Genomic DNA, 19,774 nt, shown 5'->3' on the forward strand with positions numbered 1-19,774 from the left:
GGCGGTAAAGGACACATTTGTGACACAGCTTGAAAGGTGTCTCTGGGGAGTTAGCACCGGTTGAGCCATGGCCACTGTTGTGCCCTTGTTGTCAGGACTTAGCACAAATGCAGAATATTCCTGAAACAAGGAGAATTCAGAAATTCACACAAGATGGTGAACTTGCTTTCTGCACTGTTTGGTTGTTTTTCTCTTGTCCAATCTCATCCTCCACAAGGAGTTTTCCTTTAGGATAATTTCAGATCTTCTCAGTTAGAGTCTTTCACAACCCAGTCTTGCTGTGTCTGAGAGTAAAACTTTTTTTTTTTTAATATGTGTGGTAGTTCCTATTTTGACAATAAAAAAAAAAGAATCTATTTGACTTAGGTCATATTTTTCAGCAGGATATCCAAAAACTTTCAGGAGGTGGGGCATAGGGAAGCAGTGTTTCTGTGTATGATTTTTCACTTTTGATGGAGCACTGAAGCACATGGATAATCTTGTAGCTCTGATTCCCAAGCTCTGATGAGTCTGAGCCCTGTGGTCTCTCTGCTGCAGTCTGATGCTGTTCGAGGTCAAAAGAGATTTCCAAATGCAAAGCTTGGTTTTTTGCTAAGTAGACATTGGAGCAGCTCTTGATCTTCTGCAAGTGAGAAAAAGTATTTCTGAAAGGTTTTTAAATTAAGACTCTGATCACACTGAAGAGGTTGTAGCAGTGATTCCCAGATCTTCTTGTGCTCCTCTGTTTGTAAAATGGAAATTCTTATGGCTGACATCAGGTCTTACACAGGCTTAGTGATCTCTGCCATTCATCACTTAAAAGACTGACCGTGGACTTCCCAAGGTATGAATTTTAATTTTAATTTGGTGCTTTGTTTCATTCTTCTGACAGAGATACATGGAATTTGGAATGACTCCGCCAACAGCACCAGGTCTCCTACCAAGGTAGCTTTATACTGATACAATTTTCATTTATTATTTTCCTTGCAATTACTCCAGATTTTTTATTGGCACTGGTATATTGTTATGCAAAGTACTGTATAAATGAGACAGGAATCCAGATCCAGTTATTTATTTATGAAGCATAAATGACATATGCATGCTGTATGGAATCCAAGGCTGTGTTTAAAAGAAATGTGTTTCTAGCCCCTCAGCTATAGAGATGTCCTTCCAATGTTCAGTAAAGCACTGAGTCTGAGCTTTTGGAGAGCCTGAAACAGTTACTCAGATGCATGTAATTCTCCCAGTACTCTTGCTTTCATCTTGTTTCTGTATCCTCAGGGCAACACTCACTCACAACAGCTTTCATATGACTAACAGATTCATTCTATTTTTAACTGAGTTGAGAATAAATGACAGATCACAGTGACCCTCACAGAGAAAGTCTGCCTTGAAGCCCTATTACTATAAAATAGGGGAAGAACAAATTTTCCATCTTCTCCTGCCCTTGCCGTGGGAGAATTGTGTAAAGAGGAGAAGACGGTTGTCTGGGTGATGGTTAATTTCACATTTGGTTCTTCATGTGTTTTAATCAAATGTGAAGTTGGACACTTGAGTCACAGTACTCACTGGGGTGAGACTTGTCTCACCCTCTCCAAGCTGCTGCAGTAAAATGGTGGCCTTGTGCTGCTCTCTCATTACCTTCTTAGAGTTTACCGTATGAGATGAAATCCCACAGATACCATATCATTCGTCAGACTTCACCTTTCACGGCCTTGGAAACTTGATGATAAAGTGGCTGTGAAGAATTTTCCTTGATTTATTGTTCTGCAACTTGATTTTTGAGAAGACCAAGTAGAAAAGGAGGAGTTTCTCAGCATCTTGCTTGGTTCTTGGCTGGAGATGACAGTTTCAGTGTGACTGAAGCATAGATGAAGTGGCACACAGTATGACATCTGGTATACTCCTGGTAATTGACATTACCTTGATTGTGAGCTTGGAGACTGCCAGTATAAAGCATAACCAATTACTTGTTATTGAGGAGATTTTGTCTTTGTTGGCCTGTTACATATTCAGGGAAAATGTGATGAATCAATCACATAAATAAATTAATTGCACTGCTGTAGTCCATGTTGATACACCTGAGCAAGGTAGTGTTCTCACAACGTGGTTTTTGTTCAAAAGTTTGTCATTCTTTGGCATAGGCAGTCTGAATTTATATAAACCACAGAAATTCAAATGCTGGCTTTGCCAGTGTCAACAGATGAAGTTAACAATCTACAAAGTCATTGATCTGAACAGAAATAATTCCTCTAAGTTTTCATCAAAATGAAGGTTTCCTAAAGCTTGGTCAGTAGAAAACAAGGGAAGAGTTGTCATGGTTGTGCAGTGGGAGTTATTCTCAAAATCTGGAGATAATGACAAACAAATTGATAGAAGCAATGCACCAGTTAGAGGAAGGAAAAAAAACCTGAGGTCAGTGTGATTAGGTGGCATGTATCAATGTCATAGTCCATTGGGTTAAATATCCAGTGCTTGGAATAATAGTTGGGTGAGCATACTGTTCTCTTCTCTGTAATAACACCATCAGCATCTTTAATGGGGCGGAACCAACCTGGGGAAAAAAATTAAATGTAAAAGACCTAGGTCACGTAATAGCTAGGCAGTTATAAAGGCATAATGAACAGCTTTTGCCAGAAAATGGATATTGAATCATGCAGCAGAGATAGATATACTGAGCTATAGTGGATTAGTGGTGTAAAATTGATTTTTGGAGCGGTATCTCCTGACGTAAATGACTGGAGGTAATTTGGGGGTTTTTTTGGGTGTGCAAAAAATTGAAAGCAGCGTTTCAGTCTGGGAACAGGATGGAGCATTAGAAAACCTGTATGATACAGATGCAGAGCTGTATTCTGGTTTTATACTCTTACATTGATCTTTGACTTTAAAGAGAAGCTATAGCTATCTATTATAAAGAAGATGGAGAAGGTGAAGCCTTATTAAATGTGAACCTTTCAAGTACAAACACATAAGGAATAAAGAATTTACTTCCTGTCCTCTGAAAAATTGGCACAGAAAGAATACATTTTGAGTAATGTTGAGAAAATATTTTCTTTAGAGAACATCAAAAAATTGTAGTAATTTGTCAGCTTCAAAATTCCAGCTTAACACTGCAGGCATAAAGGGCCAGATGATCACATCCCTTACTGATTACAGTGATTAACATAACAGAAGTGATGTTGTTAAACATTACCTACCCATTGAAGCATTTATTTTAACTAGCTTGTGTGGTTGGAAATGGTTTCCTTTGGATCTGCTGAGTGGACAGGTGGGGATTGTGTGTTAGGGAACTGGGGAAATTCTAGCACTTCCACAATGGGATTGTTACAGCTTGAAGCCCTTAAACCTCCTTCATTTAGTAACACTGCATGCCAAATTGCTGGTACTTTTATTTACAATTGCTTGTTTGTGCTTTATCAGGCAATTTATTATGTCAACTGTCTTTGCTATCTGGCTGTCATATGAAGGTGGATAGTTTTCCAAATAAAGCACAAATCAAGAATAGTCTGAATTAGATGCAGTCACAGGATTTTGTGGTAAAGCAAAGGGGTGTAAAATTGAGATCTTGAGGAATAGGATATGCTGCAGACTGTAGCCTGGGAGGCCTAAGATGCCATTGTGGTAAAAGGCATGGAAAACTTGTCCCTAGCCCTCACTTTGTGTAGTTCCATGTGCCTGAGTTTGGCTGCTTGTCTCACTTTGCTTCTTTTACACTCACACAGTTAGTGAAGTGAGATGGATTACAGTTTCTGCTGTTAACTCTTTTTAGCAAATATTTAACAGTGACTACCAGCACCAGCCTAATGGTAAGGAAACATTAATTTCAGTATACATTGTGTTTCTTCACAGGTGCTAATGACAGCTTTGAGTAGTTTCATCAATCTTAAAGAGCACAGTTTTGAAAACTTCCAGAAAAATTATCAGAATACTTCATGAAGTAATAATTGTTCACAAAATACACACGTAATGCAGTTTATCTTCTGGTTTAGAGCAAGAGTGCCTAGAAACTCTTTGAGTAGAGTCAGCTTTGTTGCTGAGATAAGCAGCTACATCACTGCTGAAGTCTCACTTTTCTAATTTTCTTATTTTTTTTTATTGAAGATACTTTTTTCCCCCAAGGGAAAAACAAGATCTTGAGATGTGTAAACTTTTTTGTCTGCACTGAGGAGACTGCAACATGTGAAAAACACTTGGTAAAATTTCACTAAAACATATTTTTCAGTTGTAAATATTTTCCTCAACATTGAAGATTACAATTACATTGAAAGGCATAAAGAACTGCTGTATGAGACACACCTACGTTATTGTTTCTAATTAGGGATTTCACTTATTTTAATCTCAAATCTTTTTCCACAGGCAGAACTTTGGGCCAGGTTTCCTTCAGCCTGCAGAGTTAATGCACGGGGAGCAGCCACCACCTGAGGTTCAGTACTCCTCCAGAGGGATGTACTCAGAGGAAATGCCATCGGTGGCACGGCCACGACCAGTTGGAAGCACTGCAGGTACACTTCACTGCGGTTGAATATGCAGTAAAAGAACTGATCCTTTTCTGGATCTGTACTTATGCCAAGGTCACCAGTAAGACGTCATTCTCCTTCAGGTGCTCCATGTGATATGTGGTCCTTGTCCTCAATGCCCCCCAGAAAATGATCACAAAGTGAGATTTACTTTTCATAGGACCTTGCAGAAAAAGGAAGTGCTTTGCTCCTTTTTTAGTATCTTGCAAGCACTGGTTATCACAAAGCGTATTTTCACAAAGCCCCATTCTCTAAGAATGGAAAATTACTTGTTTTAGAGATTACAATGTATGCTAACTTTCCATTTTGAACTCCTTCTTTTGTGCTAAATGAACTAATTGATGCATCCCAAATCAGCATGCTAAATAGCAACATTTTTTAATACTTCTCTACATCTGCGTTTCTTATTTCTCTTTGTAGAATTGTATGCATTAAAGAAGTATCTCTTAGACTGAATTATCTATTTCTCCTGTCCCACATGAAATCACCTTCCCTGATTTGGTTGAGGTAATTTTGATAGCAGTCACCAATGCTTTCATGAATAAGATGGTAACATCACATGGCAGTTAAGCAGCAAACACTTCTAAAAATAAAATATTGTATTGCTATGCAAATGTAACAGTTAATTTTCTCCCAGATAAATATTTTCTTCCTTGAAAAAGACTGGAAGTATGATCATATACTTATATCAGGAGCCCAGTTTCAATAGTTGCTTCTATCTCCCTGTAAATGTTAAATGAATGAGAATAGTAGGAATATGTAGTAACTATTACAGCCTAATGATGGTTATTTTATTCTCTGATTCACACTATCGTCTAAGCGTTCATAGGTATTCTGCTTTAAAGTTTGGAAATACTTCATATATTTATTTTCTGTCCCTCAGCATAATTACATGTAAATATTGAACTTCTCAAATATTGGGGGGTTTTGAGAGAAAACAGAAAAGTTATCTGACTGTCCGTCACGTAAATCACACTGTTCTTTGTCTTTTCCTCCCCTTTTGTACATACACACAGTTTTATGTATCTCTGGGTTAAATGTGTTTCATTTCTAATGAATAATAAAGTATTATTAGTAATTTTAAAAATAAAAATATAAATGACATTTCCCTGTGGGGGAAAATTAATGAAGAAGGAAAGCTGGCATGTTGTTACATATCTCTTGCAATTAATGGTGGCAGCTATCCTTGCACATGTTTGAAAGCAGTGGGAGGGAGGGAAGGGAAGGAAAAGGAGAAAGGAGGAGGTTGGCTTTCAGGCTGGAAGGAGATACAGTGTGTTCTGACCTTCTGGTTAGCTAAGGACAGGATTGTTTAATATTTAACCACAAAGCAAAGCTGAGAGAAGCACACTCTTACATAGTCGTGTATTTTATTCTTCAGAGCCATGGAACAGGAGGCAGTCTGCAGAGTTAGGGTCTTGCTTGCCAGTGTGATGCAAATAAGGTGTGCCACAGGAGCAAATGCCTTCTCTTTGCTGCTGAGTAACTGACAGAAAAGCATTGCCAGAGCTTTCAGTAAGCACTGTTTTTTGGAAAGGGCTGGCATGTTTTTGGAATGAAGAGTAGCCCATGTCAGGGATGCATGTATCTCAACCTCTTCTTTCAGTGCAGTGCCATGAAATGCATCACACTCACATGAACTGCACAAAATGCACATAACTTTTCTGTCTTTATTCCACACTTACAGCCTTCTTTCTGCTGATTTTTATTAATTGCACAGAAACAGAGCTCCATTTTCTTCTTGTCTCCTGCTTCCAACAAAGTTTTATGTTATCATGTGTCTGCCCTGCGAACTTGACTGTGTATAAAGATGAAAAAAAAAACAATATTTGCTTTTAAGGTTCTCAGATACAGCACCTCACTCAGGTGGGAATTGCTAGCAGGATCGGAGGTCAACCAGTGGAGATCCCCTCAGGCAGAGCAGGGCATGGCCAGCCGGGGGGGCCAGGGTGGCCCCAGTATCGTGGAGAGGATGAATGTGCTAGGCGAGATGCAGTGAGTACTGTTACACATTTGCATAGTTTCCAAAGTAGTGATATGTTTGGGTATTTTTTTCCTGCATTACTGTTTGGAACTTTTTTCCTGCTGGAATACTTTTAGTTGCTTCTCTGACATTCTTTGCTTTGCCCTTCGAACCCTTGTTAGCTCTTCTGACTTCTGCTTGCTGTTCTTTCACCTTTGCTTCTCTAAATGCTTTCTCTCATTTTACCCTAACCTTTTTTTTTCCTCACTGAGGCCTTCACCCATTAATTGCAGTTCATCCAGTTCTGCTTCTGAGCTCCAGCAGAAGGTGGATACTGCTTTCCATTCCTTCTTTGAAATATGCCTCTGTATTTTGAGATCACTGTCATTAGAAAACGTTGAACTAAATTGTCCCAGGCTACCATCCTATTTTGTATGCATAAAGTTCTTTTATCTTCTGTGTCAGTGCTAACAGCAGGAGTCAGGGCAGCAGAAAAAAGTACATACTTGCATTAAATGTTAGAGGTGTTTCTAAACCAGTTACTTTCCTGGCCTAAGTCAGCAGGATGTGGTAAATGAATCCATACTCATTTACCTGTGTTCCCCAGGCAGCTGTGGTGATGTCATGTTCTTGGCAGCAGTGCTTCCAGAGGTTGACATTTCTGATTCAACCAGATGTGTGAGGTTAAAGATAGTATATGGCCTTGCCAGGAGAGAGACACCTGCCTGCTACCAGTCCCTCTTTGGTGTACTTGCATCCTGGAGCACACTGACCTGTGACAGGTTTATTGCAGTACTCTTGAGAGTGACAACTTTATGCTTCTTACCCTGCCTCTTAGTTTAAATTATATTTTTTTCTGGTTTCTTCCTTGAGAAAAGAAGACAGGATCTCCTCCTTTTGCATATTTAGGACAGTGTGTGTTCACACAACTTCAAGTTGTTTTGCAGTATTGCATGATTGTAACATAGCTTTGCAGAAAAGAAACTCAACAAGATGGGCTTATCTTTAGATTTTGATGAAATTGAGCTGCCTCCAGCAGCATAAAGTTTTTGAGAACTGGGTGCACCATTTGATACTATGCAAAAACTTCAACTGTCAAAGCCAAAATATTTATTTCCTTAATTTAATGTGCTTTCTCTGCTTGAAACGGTGGCATTTGAATGAAAGATCATCATTTCAGTTTACATCGAGAAGAGCACTTGCTTGAGAGATCTCAGTGACTCAAATTTCATTTTCAGAGACATCTCTGGGTTACCATTTATTGACCTTGCTTTACATTTGCGTCTCTTTTCTGAAAATGGCTCTTCTAGATCTGTGGGTGCGTTCCTGTTGAGGTCATTTCAAACCAGGCTCTTTTTCTTTCAGTTCATGGCAGTTTAAAGATTTCCTTGGCTTTGCCAGAACTTTTTGCTCTCTGGTTGCTGCAGTTCATTTGTTACTGCAATGTGATTTTTTTTTTCCAGTTTGTTATTAAAAAACAGGCTAAAGGAGGAGATCTTGAACATGAAAAACTTATTTGAATTTGGTGTCATCCATTTGTAGGAGAGCTTACATATTGCCTGAAATTTATTTTTCCTGTGAGCAATTTTTTTTTTTTAAAAAGATTCTTCCAATTAAAAAAGAAAAACAAAAAAAAACAAACCTTGGTCTAGTAGCTTTCTGCAGTTAAATAATTACCTTCACAGTTTGTATTTTTTTCACTAGCAGAGAGTTCTAAATTTGTCTTTCCTCATTTTGGCAATGAGGCTTTACTTAATGATGGTCATGTTCCTTCTGGTAGAGTATTCAACTGGTCCTATGCAAAACTTGTCTTGCTGTTCCCTCATTCTGATCAAGTTTCTAAAATTAAACTGTATTTGAGAAGATTGAAATCTAGAGCATTTTTCTTAAACACATACTGGAGAGGGATCTGCATTTGTCTTCCTGCAATAGTGCTTTTCCTCACAGTGTCCTCACCCCTTTATTCCTGAAGTCAATACCTGATTTTCTGCTGGAATATGACCTCACTTGAACGTCCCAGCCCAAAGCCAGTGTGCAGGGTACCACCAATTCACCTTAATTCTTCATTCAGAAGGCCCAGGGCAACCAGGAGAATGACAGCATTTCCTTAGCTGACACAAAATGCAATCCTGAACAATCCTGAAGTGCTCATCTGAGCAGCAGAACAAATCAAGCCGGGTTTCTTACAGATGGCTTCAGTGTCTTGCATATCTCCACCTCCCTCCTCCACCTGGCATCACCTCCTCCTCACCTCCAGTCCCTGTAGCTTTCCACTCTTCTCCCAAGCTTTCCTCCAGGTTTCCAGTGTTTCCCTTTCACTCTGTTTTTCTGCTCAGGTGCCCACTCTAGTGTCTCTAAAAAATCTCACCAAACTTAGTTGTCTCTCAAGTCCCCAAGATAGGCCCTGTGAGATACATGCTGGCTAAGAGATCCAGCAGAGAACAGCCTAACTTGACCTTTCTGCCCCTCAGAAGCAGATTCAATGATAACAAATAAGGTGATAACAAATCAGGTTATGTCTAATTAACTGTCTGGTTTTGTGAATTTTACCTATCTATTCATGCACACACATATACCCATGTATGTCTGTGTATGTATTTATACATCTAGTTCAGCTGAAATTGGCCAGAATTCAACAGGTATTAAGTGGAGATTAACTAATTTACACTTTCACCTCAAAAATCTTCATTCCTTAAGAAGGAAGATTCCATAAAGATATTTTTGTCAGTTGTTTCACACTGCTGTTAATTATCCAGAAATTTCTAGACAAAAATATAAAATGTATAGCTATTATGTAGAACTATGTCTGTTTGCATATATAATGTTATATAACATATCTCTGTGTGTTTCTGTTAGTAAAGAAGTTTAAAAAAAACAGCAAAAATTATTTCAGTCTCTTTGCTCCTGTTATTTTGCTGTTGTAGGTTAGTAGAGGTTAGGTTTCTAAACCAATGTTATATTGAAATTTTACAGGCCTGATTAATTCTGATGCTAATGTGAAACCACAGAAACGCACCCTTTTCTTTTTCTGAGATATTTAAGAAAACCTCAATAAACTTACTGTAAAAAACAGACCCTGTGATCTTCAGACTCCCTAACTTTCCTGTAGAGGCCATTCTTATGGTGGTAATTCAGTGCATTGTGAGATAGGAGCTGAATCACATAGTGCATTTTAATGTGGAAAGTAACCTGAACATAATTTAGGTTGCTGTTAAGACTCATGTATCAAAGGAGTGTTTCCTTTTAGTATTTTTTTATGTCATCTCTTCTCTATAAACCCACAGAGTACTTGTCAGGTTTGCAAACTCTAGACTGCACATATGAATTAGTTTCAGGTTTCACTGCCAAATGAATAATTCTGAACAATCAAGAGACCCATTCATTCCTTTCTGATACTGAAATCACCTCTCTTTTATAGGAAATAAGACAGAATGTTACTTGGAAAACCTTTGCCTATCATTCTTCTATTAAAGCCTCTTTTCCCCTTAATCTGTCTCCCAAAATTAACTGTGTAAAGGAAGAGTGCTGTACATGAGCTGCACAAGAGACTCAGAATCTATTATTAATTCAATTTTATACAAAATGGCTTAAATTTTATTCATTTGTATTATGAGAGATGCTAAGGAGCTTGCTCCCATGCATTTTTGTGTTCCCTGCTCACCGCTGTCACTCTAGGTCCCCCCTATCCTTCCCAGGCTCTGCTTTGTAATGTCTTCATTCCCCTCCCCCTCACTCCCAAATCCTCTTCTAGCTGACCTTGCTGTCCTTTCTTCCCCCATCAGGCTGCTCTCCCTGCCACTCCTTAAGGCTTGTTTCCAGAGAAAGGTAGTGCTCACTGACGTGTGGTGGCTGTGGTCTGAATCTGCTGCTCCCCCTGAGAGGGGATTACGTTGCTTTGCTCCCACCTGTGTGTTCGAGTCCTCTGTGTCCAGCGTTTTCTTCAGGCTCTGTCTCAGCCTCCAGCAGTACGAGGCAAGAGGAAAAACACTTGCTTCATTCAGGCTTGTCAGCTGGAATCCAGATTTTCAAAATGCACCTTGTTTGTGTCCACGCTGGTGCAGTCACCCAGTGTACTGCAAATCCATGCTTTGTTTTAGTGTAAGCAGGTCATCTTGCAGAATGACAAGCCATAATAAACTCAGGCTTCTGTTCTCTGTCTCTCTTGTCTTGTTAGAAAATGTATGTTACTGAACACAGGCAGAATTAACCCCTTCCTGCCCTGAAACAATCATTGTCCCTAAGCTGGGATAGCATTTCTCAGAAATTGAGTATGGAAAAATCTAATCTTTCAAATCCAAGCAGTTTTCTTCTGCTGCTTCTTCTGTTGAGGGTGTTATACTGGTCACTCATCAGTCACAGGGTCCTCAAAAGTGTAGTCTGAACAGGCAAAGCAGGCATAAATAGGGAAGGTGGAAATACTAGTACCTCTGTTTATAAATAGTATGGCAAAATGACAGCCAGGAAAAAAGTGATTTGCCTGCTGTCTTTTAGGAAGTTGATGGAAGTGGATGGTAAGAGAAGCCATTCCTGTTGATTTCCAGTCCTGTGGGGTTTCTCCCCACCTCCTTCCATTTCAGTTCCTAAACATACTGTAGATTGCCAAGGGGGTCTCTGAACTTGAGGCAGTTCAGCAATTTTGTGTACACTTGTCCTTTTGTGCTCTGTATGAGACATCACTCATTCATGTAACAGAAGAACCGCTGCAGCAGATAGAAGCATATCCATGTTGCTTTCCCCCCTGTTCTTTGCCTTTTTGCTTTCTTGTCTTTTCTGGGAAAATCATGTTTATTCAGAAAGTACAATAACGGTTTCTCCCTTTTTCCAGACGCATATGCATGGACACCAAGAATATTCCTCCTCACCAGTATTCCAGATGCCGAGGACTTCAGCCAGGCAGCCCTCAGCACCTCCTGCTCAGCTTCCACACAACAGCCTGCAGGGCCAGGGCCTTTGCTACACCACCAGTTCCACTGAGGATCTCCAGCCAGGTCACTCGTCAGCCTCTCTTATCAAAGCAATTAGAGAAGAACTTCTGCGACTTTCTCAGAAACAGACAACAGTGCAGAACTTCCATAGTTGATTTAGCATTCCATTGCAAATCTGCCAGGTATCTGCTTCCTATGGAAGCAAAGACTTAGAGGAAATCAGCAATCTTGTTCTCACAAAGGAAGGAACTTCCACAACTCTGTTGACAGCATTCTGGAAAAATCAAAAAAGACAGCAAAATGAGAATTGTAAGGAGAGATGGGGGACAAACAGGAAAAATCATCGGTGTCATCACAAGTAATATTAATTAGTCTGCTAATATTATGGTGCTCCTCTTCTCTCCTTACCCTCATTCAGGCTAACACATAAATAAAACCATAGGTCAAGAACTCAGTACTCCAGCAACAACAACAAAAGAAAATGTCAGGAACAATCTTGAAGAGTGATAGACTCCTTTTTCTAAGGAAGTAGGTGAAGTTTTGAATGAACTCAGATGACATTTTGCAAGAGATTACAAGTATTCTTACCTCTCCAGTGCTTATGGGGAGCTGGTTTGTGTTGCTGTTCTGCAGGATTACAAACTGTATCAACTAAAGGGTCTTTAAGGTCTGATCTCACATAAGAATCACTTTGGTTGTTAGGAACGAGGGGACTACTTAGAATAAAAGTCTTTATGAGTTACTTGTATCAAACTGGAACGATAATTGTTAAAGCTCTGTGGTTCCAAATGGAGCTACCCTCTGCACTCTTCCTTGTTTTCCTTCTGGTGCTGAAGCTTCAAGTGTTCCTTCATCTTCAATGTTTGCAAAGTGAAACATTGGCCTTGTATAATTAAGAAAATATTTGTAGACTCATTCAGGCTGGAAAAACAAAGCAAAGCATGCAAACAGAAAGGGCTTGGTATCTAATTTGTTTAAAAATTATTGAAAACTGGAAGGGGAATACTCAGCCACAGTTGGATTTAGGGAAATGTGTATGTATATCTTTAAAAAAACATCTTTGCATACTAAATGCTCTTGCAAGACCAGCGATAAACTATTGCCACTCTGTAGTTTGCTTTGTGGACAGAAACCAATCCAGCCTGACTGGTACAGGGTCACCAGCATTATGTTATAAATTGATGTCCTAAATCATTGCTTATGTTTGGATCTGAATAATTTTAGTGGAAGTCAGTGACAGTTTAGAGCATTAACATAGGCTTAGATTTGCAGTTTTGAGACAGTTTCTATATTTATACTTGTTTCCACTGTCCCTTTGGACAAAGGGTAAGCATTATCCCCATGGTAAGAATGGTACGTGCCATGGAACTGTTTTGTCGCTGTTTTTTTCAGAGTTTTAATTTAAAATTAGCTACGAATTTACTAATGTTGGCCATTGCATAACTGTAACTGACATAATACATACGGACATTTTGCTTAAGTCACGATTGCTTGAAGTGTTTTCATTTTTAGGTCAGAGTGAGCTTAAGCTACTAAACTGGCACAGAGATGGAGGACAGGCTCAGTGTTGGTGAGGAGGCTTGGGAGCCCTACCCTGGGGCAGTGGACAGCAGAAGAATTAGGTGCTGCAGTCTAAGTGTTTCAGACATGAGCAGAAGGTAGTGGTCAAGGGTCTAAGGAACAGAGATCTGCCAGAGGGAATGGTGGGCAGCTGGGCAGGGGCTGGGGTAGAAATGGCAGTGGTGAAGTACGAGTGTGTAACACTGGTATGTTATGGTGGTCTTTGGCTACCACATCTGCTCCTAGCTCCAGTGCACAGTTCAGTAAGAGCAGCAGGACTAACTCAGACTGAAGTGAAAGCAGTTGGGAGGACATGGTGGAAGGAGTCACCTCCTTACCTTATTGATGAAGTGTGTACGTCATACTCATGGCTGAAGCCAAACCTCAGTTCCTCGGTGGTGTGGAATAAAAGGTGGTATGTTTCCCTCTTTGTTAGGAAGCTCAATTATTTTTCTGTTTACCTATGATCATCAAAATGCTGTATGAAACTGTTTTGAGGGACTCAGAGCAATGAAGAAGCGTAAACTAATTTCCAGTTCCCTGGCCTTTGTGTGCAGCCCTCATGGGCACGGGTTGAGGTTTGAAAGGAATCAGAACACCAGCATGGTTGTAACAGCAGTACCAACAGGTCATTATGATTTGAATTTTTTAAGTTTTTTGTGTGCTAATTCTAGGATAAAAATAAACATTTGTTTTCTGCCAACTTTGTAAACATGAATGTTGCCAATACTTCTGCAAAATGCCAGGTTTTGAAGAATGAAGAGTGTACCAGGCAGTGTTCATTTGGTCGTTTTGACAGCGCTGAAGACTGACTGTTGCTAAGTGTTCCCATTAAAACCATCTCTTTCAGACCCCACATCCTTCTCCAGTTTAATTCTGTAGTGAGCTCAGAGACCAATGCTTATAATATTAGCACATTACTGTGACTTCATTTCAAGAAAATGTGGTCTTCTAGGAGGTAAATTAATTTTGTCTGGTTCCAGCTATTTAAGAACAATATGTTCTTTGTAAAATAAGAGCTTTGAAATTTAGATTTAAGCCACTTCTCATTCATTTTTTTGCTGGTAATGGTGATGCTATTGTGAAATTCCATCTTTTTATATTTGGATGTGTATAATTTCTTTTTCAGTCCCTAATCTTATGAAGAACACAGGACAAATATGTACTTGTAAATAAAAGAGGCTTTCTGATGAGGAAAACCCTCTTTAAAACTTTCAACAGGATAGTAAAATATAAGAAGTCAGAAAGCTGTGTTTGGAAGTTATGTTCTCAGATTGGCTGGAGACCTGATTCAGTGTCCAAAAAATTGGTATGGCCTAGTCTGTATCCTCATATAGGAAGAAAAGTAACAGAAGTTACCAGCCACCAGTTCCAAGAACGGCCTTGACAAGGAAGACCCACACTTTCTGCAGCTACATGGAAGGCTGGGTTTTTTTTTTTTCATGTGCTACAAAAGGATTCTGTGGAATTCATATGCCAGAATGTGTGTTTCCACTTGAAAATTCTAGGGGTAGAAAATCTGTAAGCTTCTGCATCCCCGTGTCCTTTGAGTTCTTTTGCCAATTTGTTTTTTTATTGCCCTGTTAAAAGGCAGGAGGAGGGGAACCAAACAAACCATTTTTCCCTGAAACTTAAAGTATCCTGTTTTTAAGTATCTGTTAATGCATCTACTGGTTTCTGAAAACACCTATCAGATGAAAAGTTGGTACAGGCACAGAAAGCTGTTACCAACTGTTGCATCCATTTCCATGACTAAACCATCTGGTTCACGGAATCCTCGGGCTCTTCCCTCGCTTCACAATTTTCCTTGACATTTGTGTTTAGTCTGTGTTTAGTTTGGCATATAAAAGAACTTGGCAAGATGAGAGCTACATAATTTAGCATGGTTTCCTTTTTGTGGCCAAAATGTTGACCTCCAGCCTGCTTCTCGGTTATTTTTGGAGCTAAGTGAAATGTTGCAGTTATTTTTCATACACTCAGTGTGGAAGGTGGGGCCTGCTTCAGTACTATGAAATATTTTCCAGCAGGATGTGACTCGTGGTCATGCCAGTGGCTGTGGGCTTTTGACTCGGGGAAGAAAACCTTGTTTTCAGGAGGAAAGAATTGCATAGGTGCTGGACTGGTAATGTTAAATATGGCCATTTGGGAGCAGTGAGTGGAATCTGAGTGACCCTTTGCAATGCACTGTCCTTGCTGTGGTTTGCATCAGGCTTCTTACCTTGTGGTTGGGGAGCAGCAGTGTCAGACAAGGTCTGTGTGTATCACCCTGCCCCAAAAGGCTGGTGTGGAGTTGGCTACCCCAGTATGGTGCACATTTATGGACACAAGTAAACACAGAGTGATCACCCAAAAGTGTGTGTTCCTGCCAAGCCAGTGCCTCTAAATTAGACAATGAACAGCAGGGTTACAGCATTATCTTAGAAAGAGGCTGTGCACAGTAATTGTAGCTTCCCAGGAACCATGACAGCTCACACTGTTGTTAACTCGTGGCTTGAAAACATGTTTGATGGATTAGATAAGGAAGCTGGGTGTATATTCAAGCCCAAGTGAAGTCACCAGTTGTGTGATGTGGATGACAGTAGGCAGCTGAACTCACTTTTTTAACTTTTGCCCTCACTACATTCCTCACTTTTCTAGCTATCATAGTTTTTACCTAAAGGAAGAAATGTGCATTTTCTGTTGCATGCCTTAACTAGCAGTTCCTTGTAAATAGCTGCCAGTCCTTGAAAATGCCCTATTTTGGCCAAGAGCTTTGAAGTGGCAGGATGAAGAACATTTGTGCCCTTGAGGTGAGGACATGTTGTGGGCCATATTTTTGCAGATGTAAAGAAATAAATGGATTTAAAAAAAAAAAAAAAAAACAGAAACAAACAGTTTGTTGTGTTCTGAATATGGACAGAAAGCTGGAAATTGATGGAAAAAAAAAGGATGCCATCTGATTGTCAGAAGGCCAAGGGCAGCAACCAGGTCTCCAGGACTACCTGTGACAGTAAGAAGAAATCTTAGTGATTCCCCCTGACCACACTCAAGTAGAGTCCATGACAGCCCCTCTTTGCAGTCCTACATCACTTGCAGTGCTGATTTGTATGGGTGAGGAACTCCTTTCATCAGTGAGACTCCCAAAAGCAGTTCACCATGGCTGTAGAGCTTCTCCAGGACTGTTTAGATGTGCCTAGAGACACATCTAAAAATGCAGCAGCAGCTTGGAATCGCCTAAATGTGGAAATAAAAATCCAGTTCCTTTTTGTGGAGAGTATGTTTTTCTCTTGCTGTTAGATATTGTTCAGAAATGGAGGAGACAGGATGGGGATGTATTCTGCTGTCACCAGCAGACACATTTCAGTGAGGGCAGAGCATGCTCAGCTTGTGACATGGGATTGGCAGTTCAGATCCAAACATTGCTCTGTGTTGCCCCTGGCTGCATCTGCATGACTTCCACTGAAAACCATGTAGGTCACATGTGCTTTGGAAGAATTCATCCTACAGATTCTTCAGTACAGTTTGGGATGCACTTGGCAAGATGTTCTAGCTTTGACCTACAAGTCCCAGGGTGAGTTTACTCACACAGTGTAAGAAACTTGAGAAGCAACAATCCCACAGAGTTTTACTGCCTTTTTAAAGAGTTTTCTGGAGTAGAGCTGCAGTCCCATGAATCCCACCGAAGACTGACAGATTAAAAAAGAAATTACATTAGCATTAGGAAAATACACATTTCTTTGCACTTCGTAATTTGTAGAGATGGAATGTTTTGTCTTGATTTTGTGTTACTTTTTCCTGGTACCTTTACATAACAAATATATATTTTTTTTCCTTTGCAATGGCCACTCCTGTTTAGTTTTGAGTAGTTCTTACTCCATAACTGGAAATTTGTGTTTAGGCTGTTACATCTAAACTGGAATAAAGTATTGGCACATTTGAACAAATGCTCTGAAGAATCTTTTGGAACAAATGCTAAACATCCTTGGATCCCTGACGTGGTGGTTTTCAGGTTCACTTGCAGAAATCTTATTATTGTCACTTGTAGAGAAGGTGAAATGAAATGAGAACTAAAGAGTTGAAAGATGAAAATTATTGGTTTGCATTTCCAGATATATTCAAATGCACACATTTCTTAAGAGCTCTGTAGTGCTCCCTGGAAGACTTCTCAAATATTTCCATCCCAAGGCTTCTTGGAGAAGTTGGTTTCCTCATCCAGGCTGTTGGAAGGTTTTAGTGCAGTGCATGATTTAAAAGCAGTAGCTGCATATTGTTTGTGTTTCAGGAACAACCTTTTTGTATTCAAAGAGAATTAATGCTGTGTTATATTTGGCCATGCACAGCACTCTTTCGGTCCTGAAACACAGATCTGAAAGAAACTTGACTAAAGAAATATAAATTCTAAAAATACGTGATGATGAAAAAGCAGAAAGCTTTTATCCTTGGACTTGAGGAAATAAGAGAAAGAGTTTTGGATTAGCCACTGTCAAGTAGTAATTCAGCATAGTCAGCAAATATTGAATAGTTCAGATTCAGTGCAGAATAGGTGATCTGAGCATCCCCAAACTTCTGAACTGATTGCTGAATTTGTGTCCATGCAGTCCTGGGTAAAATGGTTTCAGGTAGGTTGCTTTGTATTTTGCATGGAACACTGCCAGTCAAGCATTTCCATGGATGATGTTGATCCTGACAGTTATTTCTGTCTTCAGGCTTGATGGCACAGGAATCTCCTGTTCAGAAGATGTGTAGATGTGCAGATGTGTTCTTCCATTCCTGCTACATCCTCCTGCACTTCACTGCTGTGTGGAAGAAAATTTGCTGGGATGCTGGAAACAGCGTTCTTGCTTTTGCAGAGCAGAACTGCAGTGAGGGTGGGAGAAGTGTTTTGTCACTTCCAGCAGACAGCATCACTGATACAACATTGCCTACAATAATCTTGCTCACCCAGAGAGCAGAGTGCCCTTTCCTGCAGCTGAAAGAGCCATCAATAGTGCCAGTGAGCATTATTGAGTCTTCTTAAGGGAGGAGCTAACCTCTCTTACCTAACATTGTGACAGGATGTTGGTATTGCTCAGCTAAAGTAAGGTGGTTTCTTCATGCATTTGAGTCCAGAGGGTCTGTACATTAGAACTTGCATCTTTTTGAACTGATTATGTGCACAGTATGTTGATTTGAACTGATCTGATTATATACACAATGTGTTGAAGTGCCATGGCACAAAGTCTAGCAGAGGTGAGGCTTTGCAGGTGTCTCTCTTCCCCCATTTAGACAAGGCAGACAGAGCTGTGGAAAACCTGAAAAAGTACTTAATTTTTGCTCCAGAAGTCATGCTGTCAAGGTCATACTGTCACATTAGATAGGAAAAGTCACAAGTCTCTTAGGGCTGTTTTTAATTCCAAGCAGTTTTCAGACTTGGGAGACAATACTGAATTTTTTATGTCATGGTTTATTTCTGGATGGTTATTGCAGACAAGGAGTTGGAAATTAGCTTGTTGAACATGTTTGATTCTGGGAGAGAAACCTGCAGTGAGCTTTGAATTCCACAACAGACACTGGTACCACAGATGCCACAAAATAAGCAGAATCTGGAGAGTAAGGATAAGAGAGAGAGGGTGGGTGGTTGCCAAGAATGCCTATATTCCATTCCTTGGCAGTAATTAATGACAATAAGTTTTTGAAATCCTAGTTTTTGTAATGACTTTATCAAAATTCCTACAGAGTCCCAGTACAGAACACCTTTTCTTATGAATTTAACCTCTGTCTTGTCTGTGTGTTTCACGTGAAGAGGGAGCCCAGATGCTTGCCAGTTTTCATTCCTCTGGTGATTTGGCAAAGTGTAATCATTGTGAAGTGCAATTGCTTAATATGTAGCTCATTCACTAAAACCCCAAGGATCAAGGCAGTGAGTAATGTGAGTCATTACCAGAGCAGTGGTATCTGAAAAGATGAAGAGTCATGCATCGAGTACCAATCCATTTAATCTCAAATTAAGAATTTTTTTTAAAAAAATCAGTAGTTGGATGTGATTGATATTATCTCCAGGCAAATTAAAGCAGTTACCCTGCAATGCTGTGCTGCTGCTGCTGCTGTTTTTCTCCTTTGTTATTAAAAGTGCTGCTCAGTTACACGTCCCCAGTGCTGTGTTTGTGTGAAACACTTGCAGACCAGCAGCTTTCCCAGGTGCCATCTGCAGCTCCCTTCCCTTCCCTGGCACTATGTATTTTCACTCCTCAGATTCAGAAACTTAGTGCAGAAAATAGGAAGAGCTCTGCTGATGTGGTCAACAATGCTGAGTTTCAAACTTGCAAATTTTGTTCACACTTTTTTTTTTTCTTTACCCAGCCATCCAGATTTCAACAACTTTCTTGGTTTTCTTTATACTAAATCATAAGAGCTGGAATCTAATTTTTTTTTTAATTTTATTTTCTTCATCTCATTCCAGTGAGGAACTTCCTGGTCCTGGACAGACAATATGAATGACTGGAGCATTAACATTTCCACCATCATTTGGAGCTATCACCTTACTTTTGACATGTCTGGAGATGTGCTGCCTACACCAGCTCAGTGCCATGAGGTTGTTTATACCAGTCTGATGGGGCACCTAGGTTTAACACAAAAATGATTTATGCATGCTGATAAATCAGTGGTTATGCTTTGCCTCCAAGGTTTCCTGTGGGAACAAAAATGACAGGCTTCCTGAATTACAGTGGAAAAAACCCCAAAGAACAAAACAAGGCACGTGCTGGATGTTTGTGTAGCTCCCTTGAAGTCAGCAGGGGTTGTTGGACAGCAATGCACAAGTTGGGATTTACAATTAGTGGTAATAAATTGTGAGTGATATTAAGAGCGTGAAA

At 39.9% G+C, this 19,774-nt stretch overlaps 1 protein-coding gene across 5 annotated transcripts in view; it reads left to right on the plus strand.

The window, feature by feature from the left end:
- The window catches only part of KIAA1549 (KIAA1549 ortholog), a 142,660-nt gene extending 126,645 nt beyond the window's left edge, over positions 1-16,015 (plus strand). For 2 of the 5 annotated variants that reach the window (XM_015628558.3, XM_015628559.3), the window contains 4 exons: positions 872-924; positions 4,336-4,481; positions 6,337-6,491; positions 11,285-16,015. In XM_015628558.3, coding sequence (XP_015484044.1) covers positions 872-924; positions 4,336-4,481; positions 6,337-6,491; positions 11,285-11,539 — 609 coding nt within the window. In that variant the 3' untranslated portion in view covers positions 11,540-16,015. Of the gene's footprint in view, positions 1-871; positions 925-4,335; positions 4,482-6,336; positions 6,492-10,241 lie in introns of all 5 variants that reach the window. The other 3 variants (XM_015628561.3, XM_015628560.3, XM_015628562.3) reach the window with 3 other exon arrangements.
- The last annotated feature ends 3,759 nt before the right edge of the window (positions 16,016-19,774 follow it).

The sequence above is a fragment of the Parus major genome, chromosome 1A (assembly GCF_001522545.3).
Source record: "Parus major isolate Abel chromosome 1A, Parus_major1.1, whole genome shotgun sequence".
Lineage (NCBI taxonomy): Eukaryota > Metazoa > Chordata > Aves > Passeriformes > Paridae > Parus > Parus major.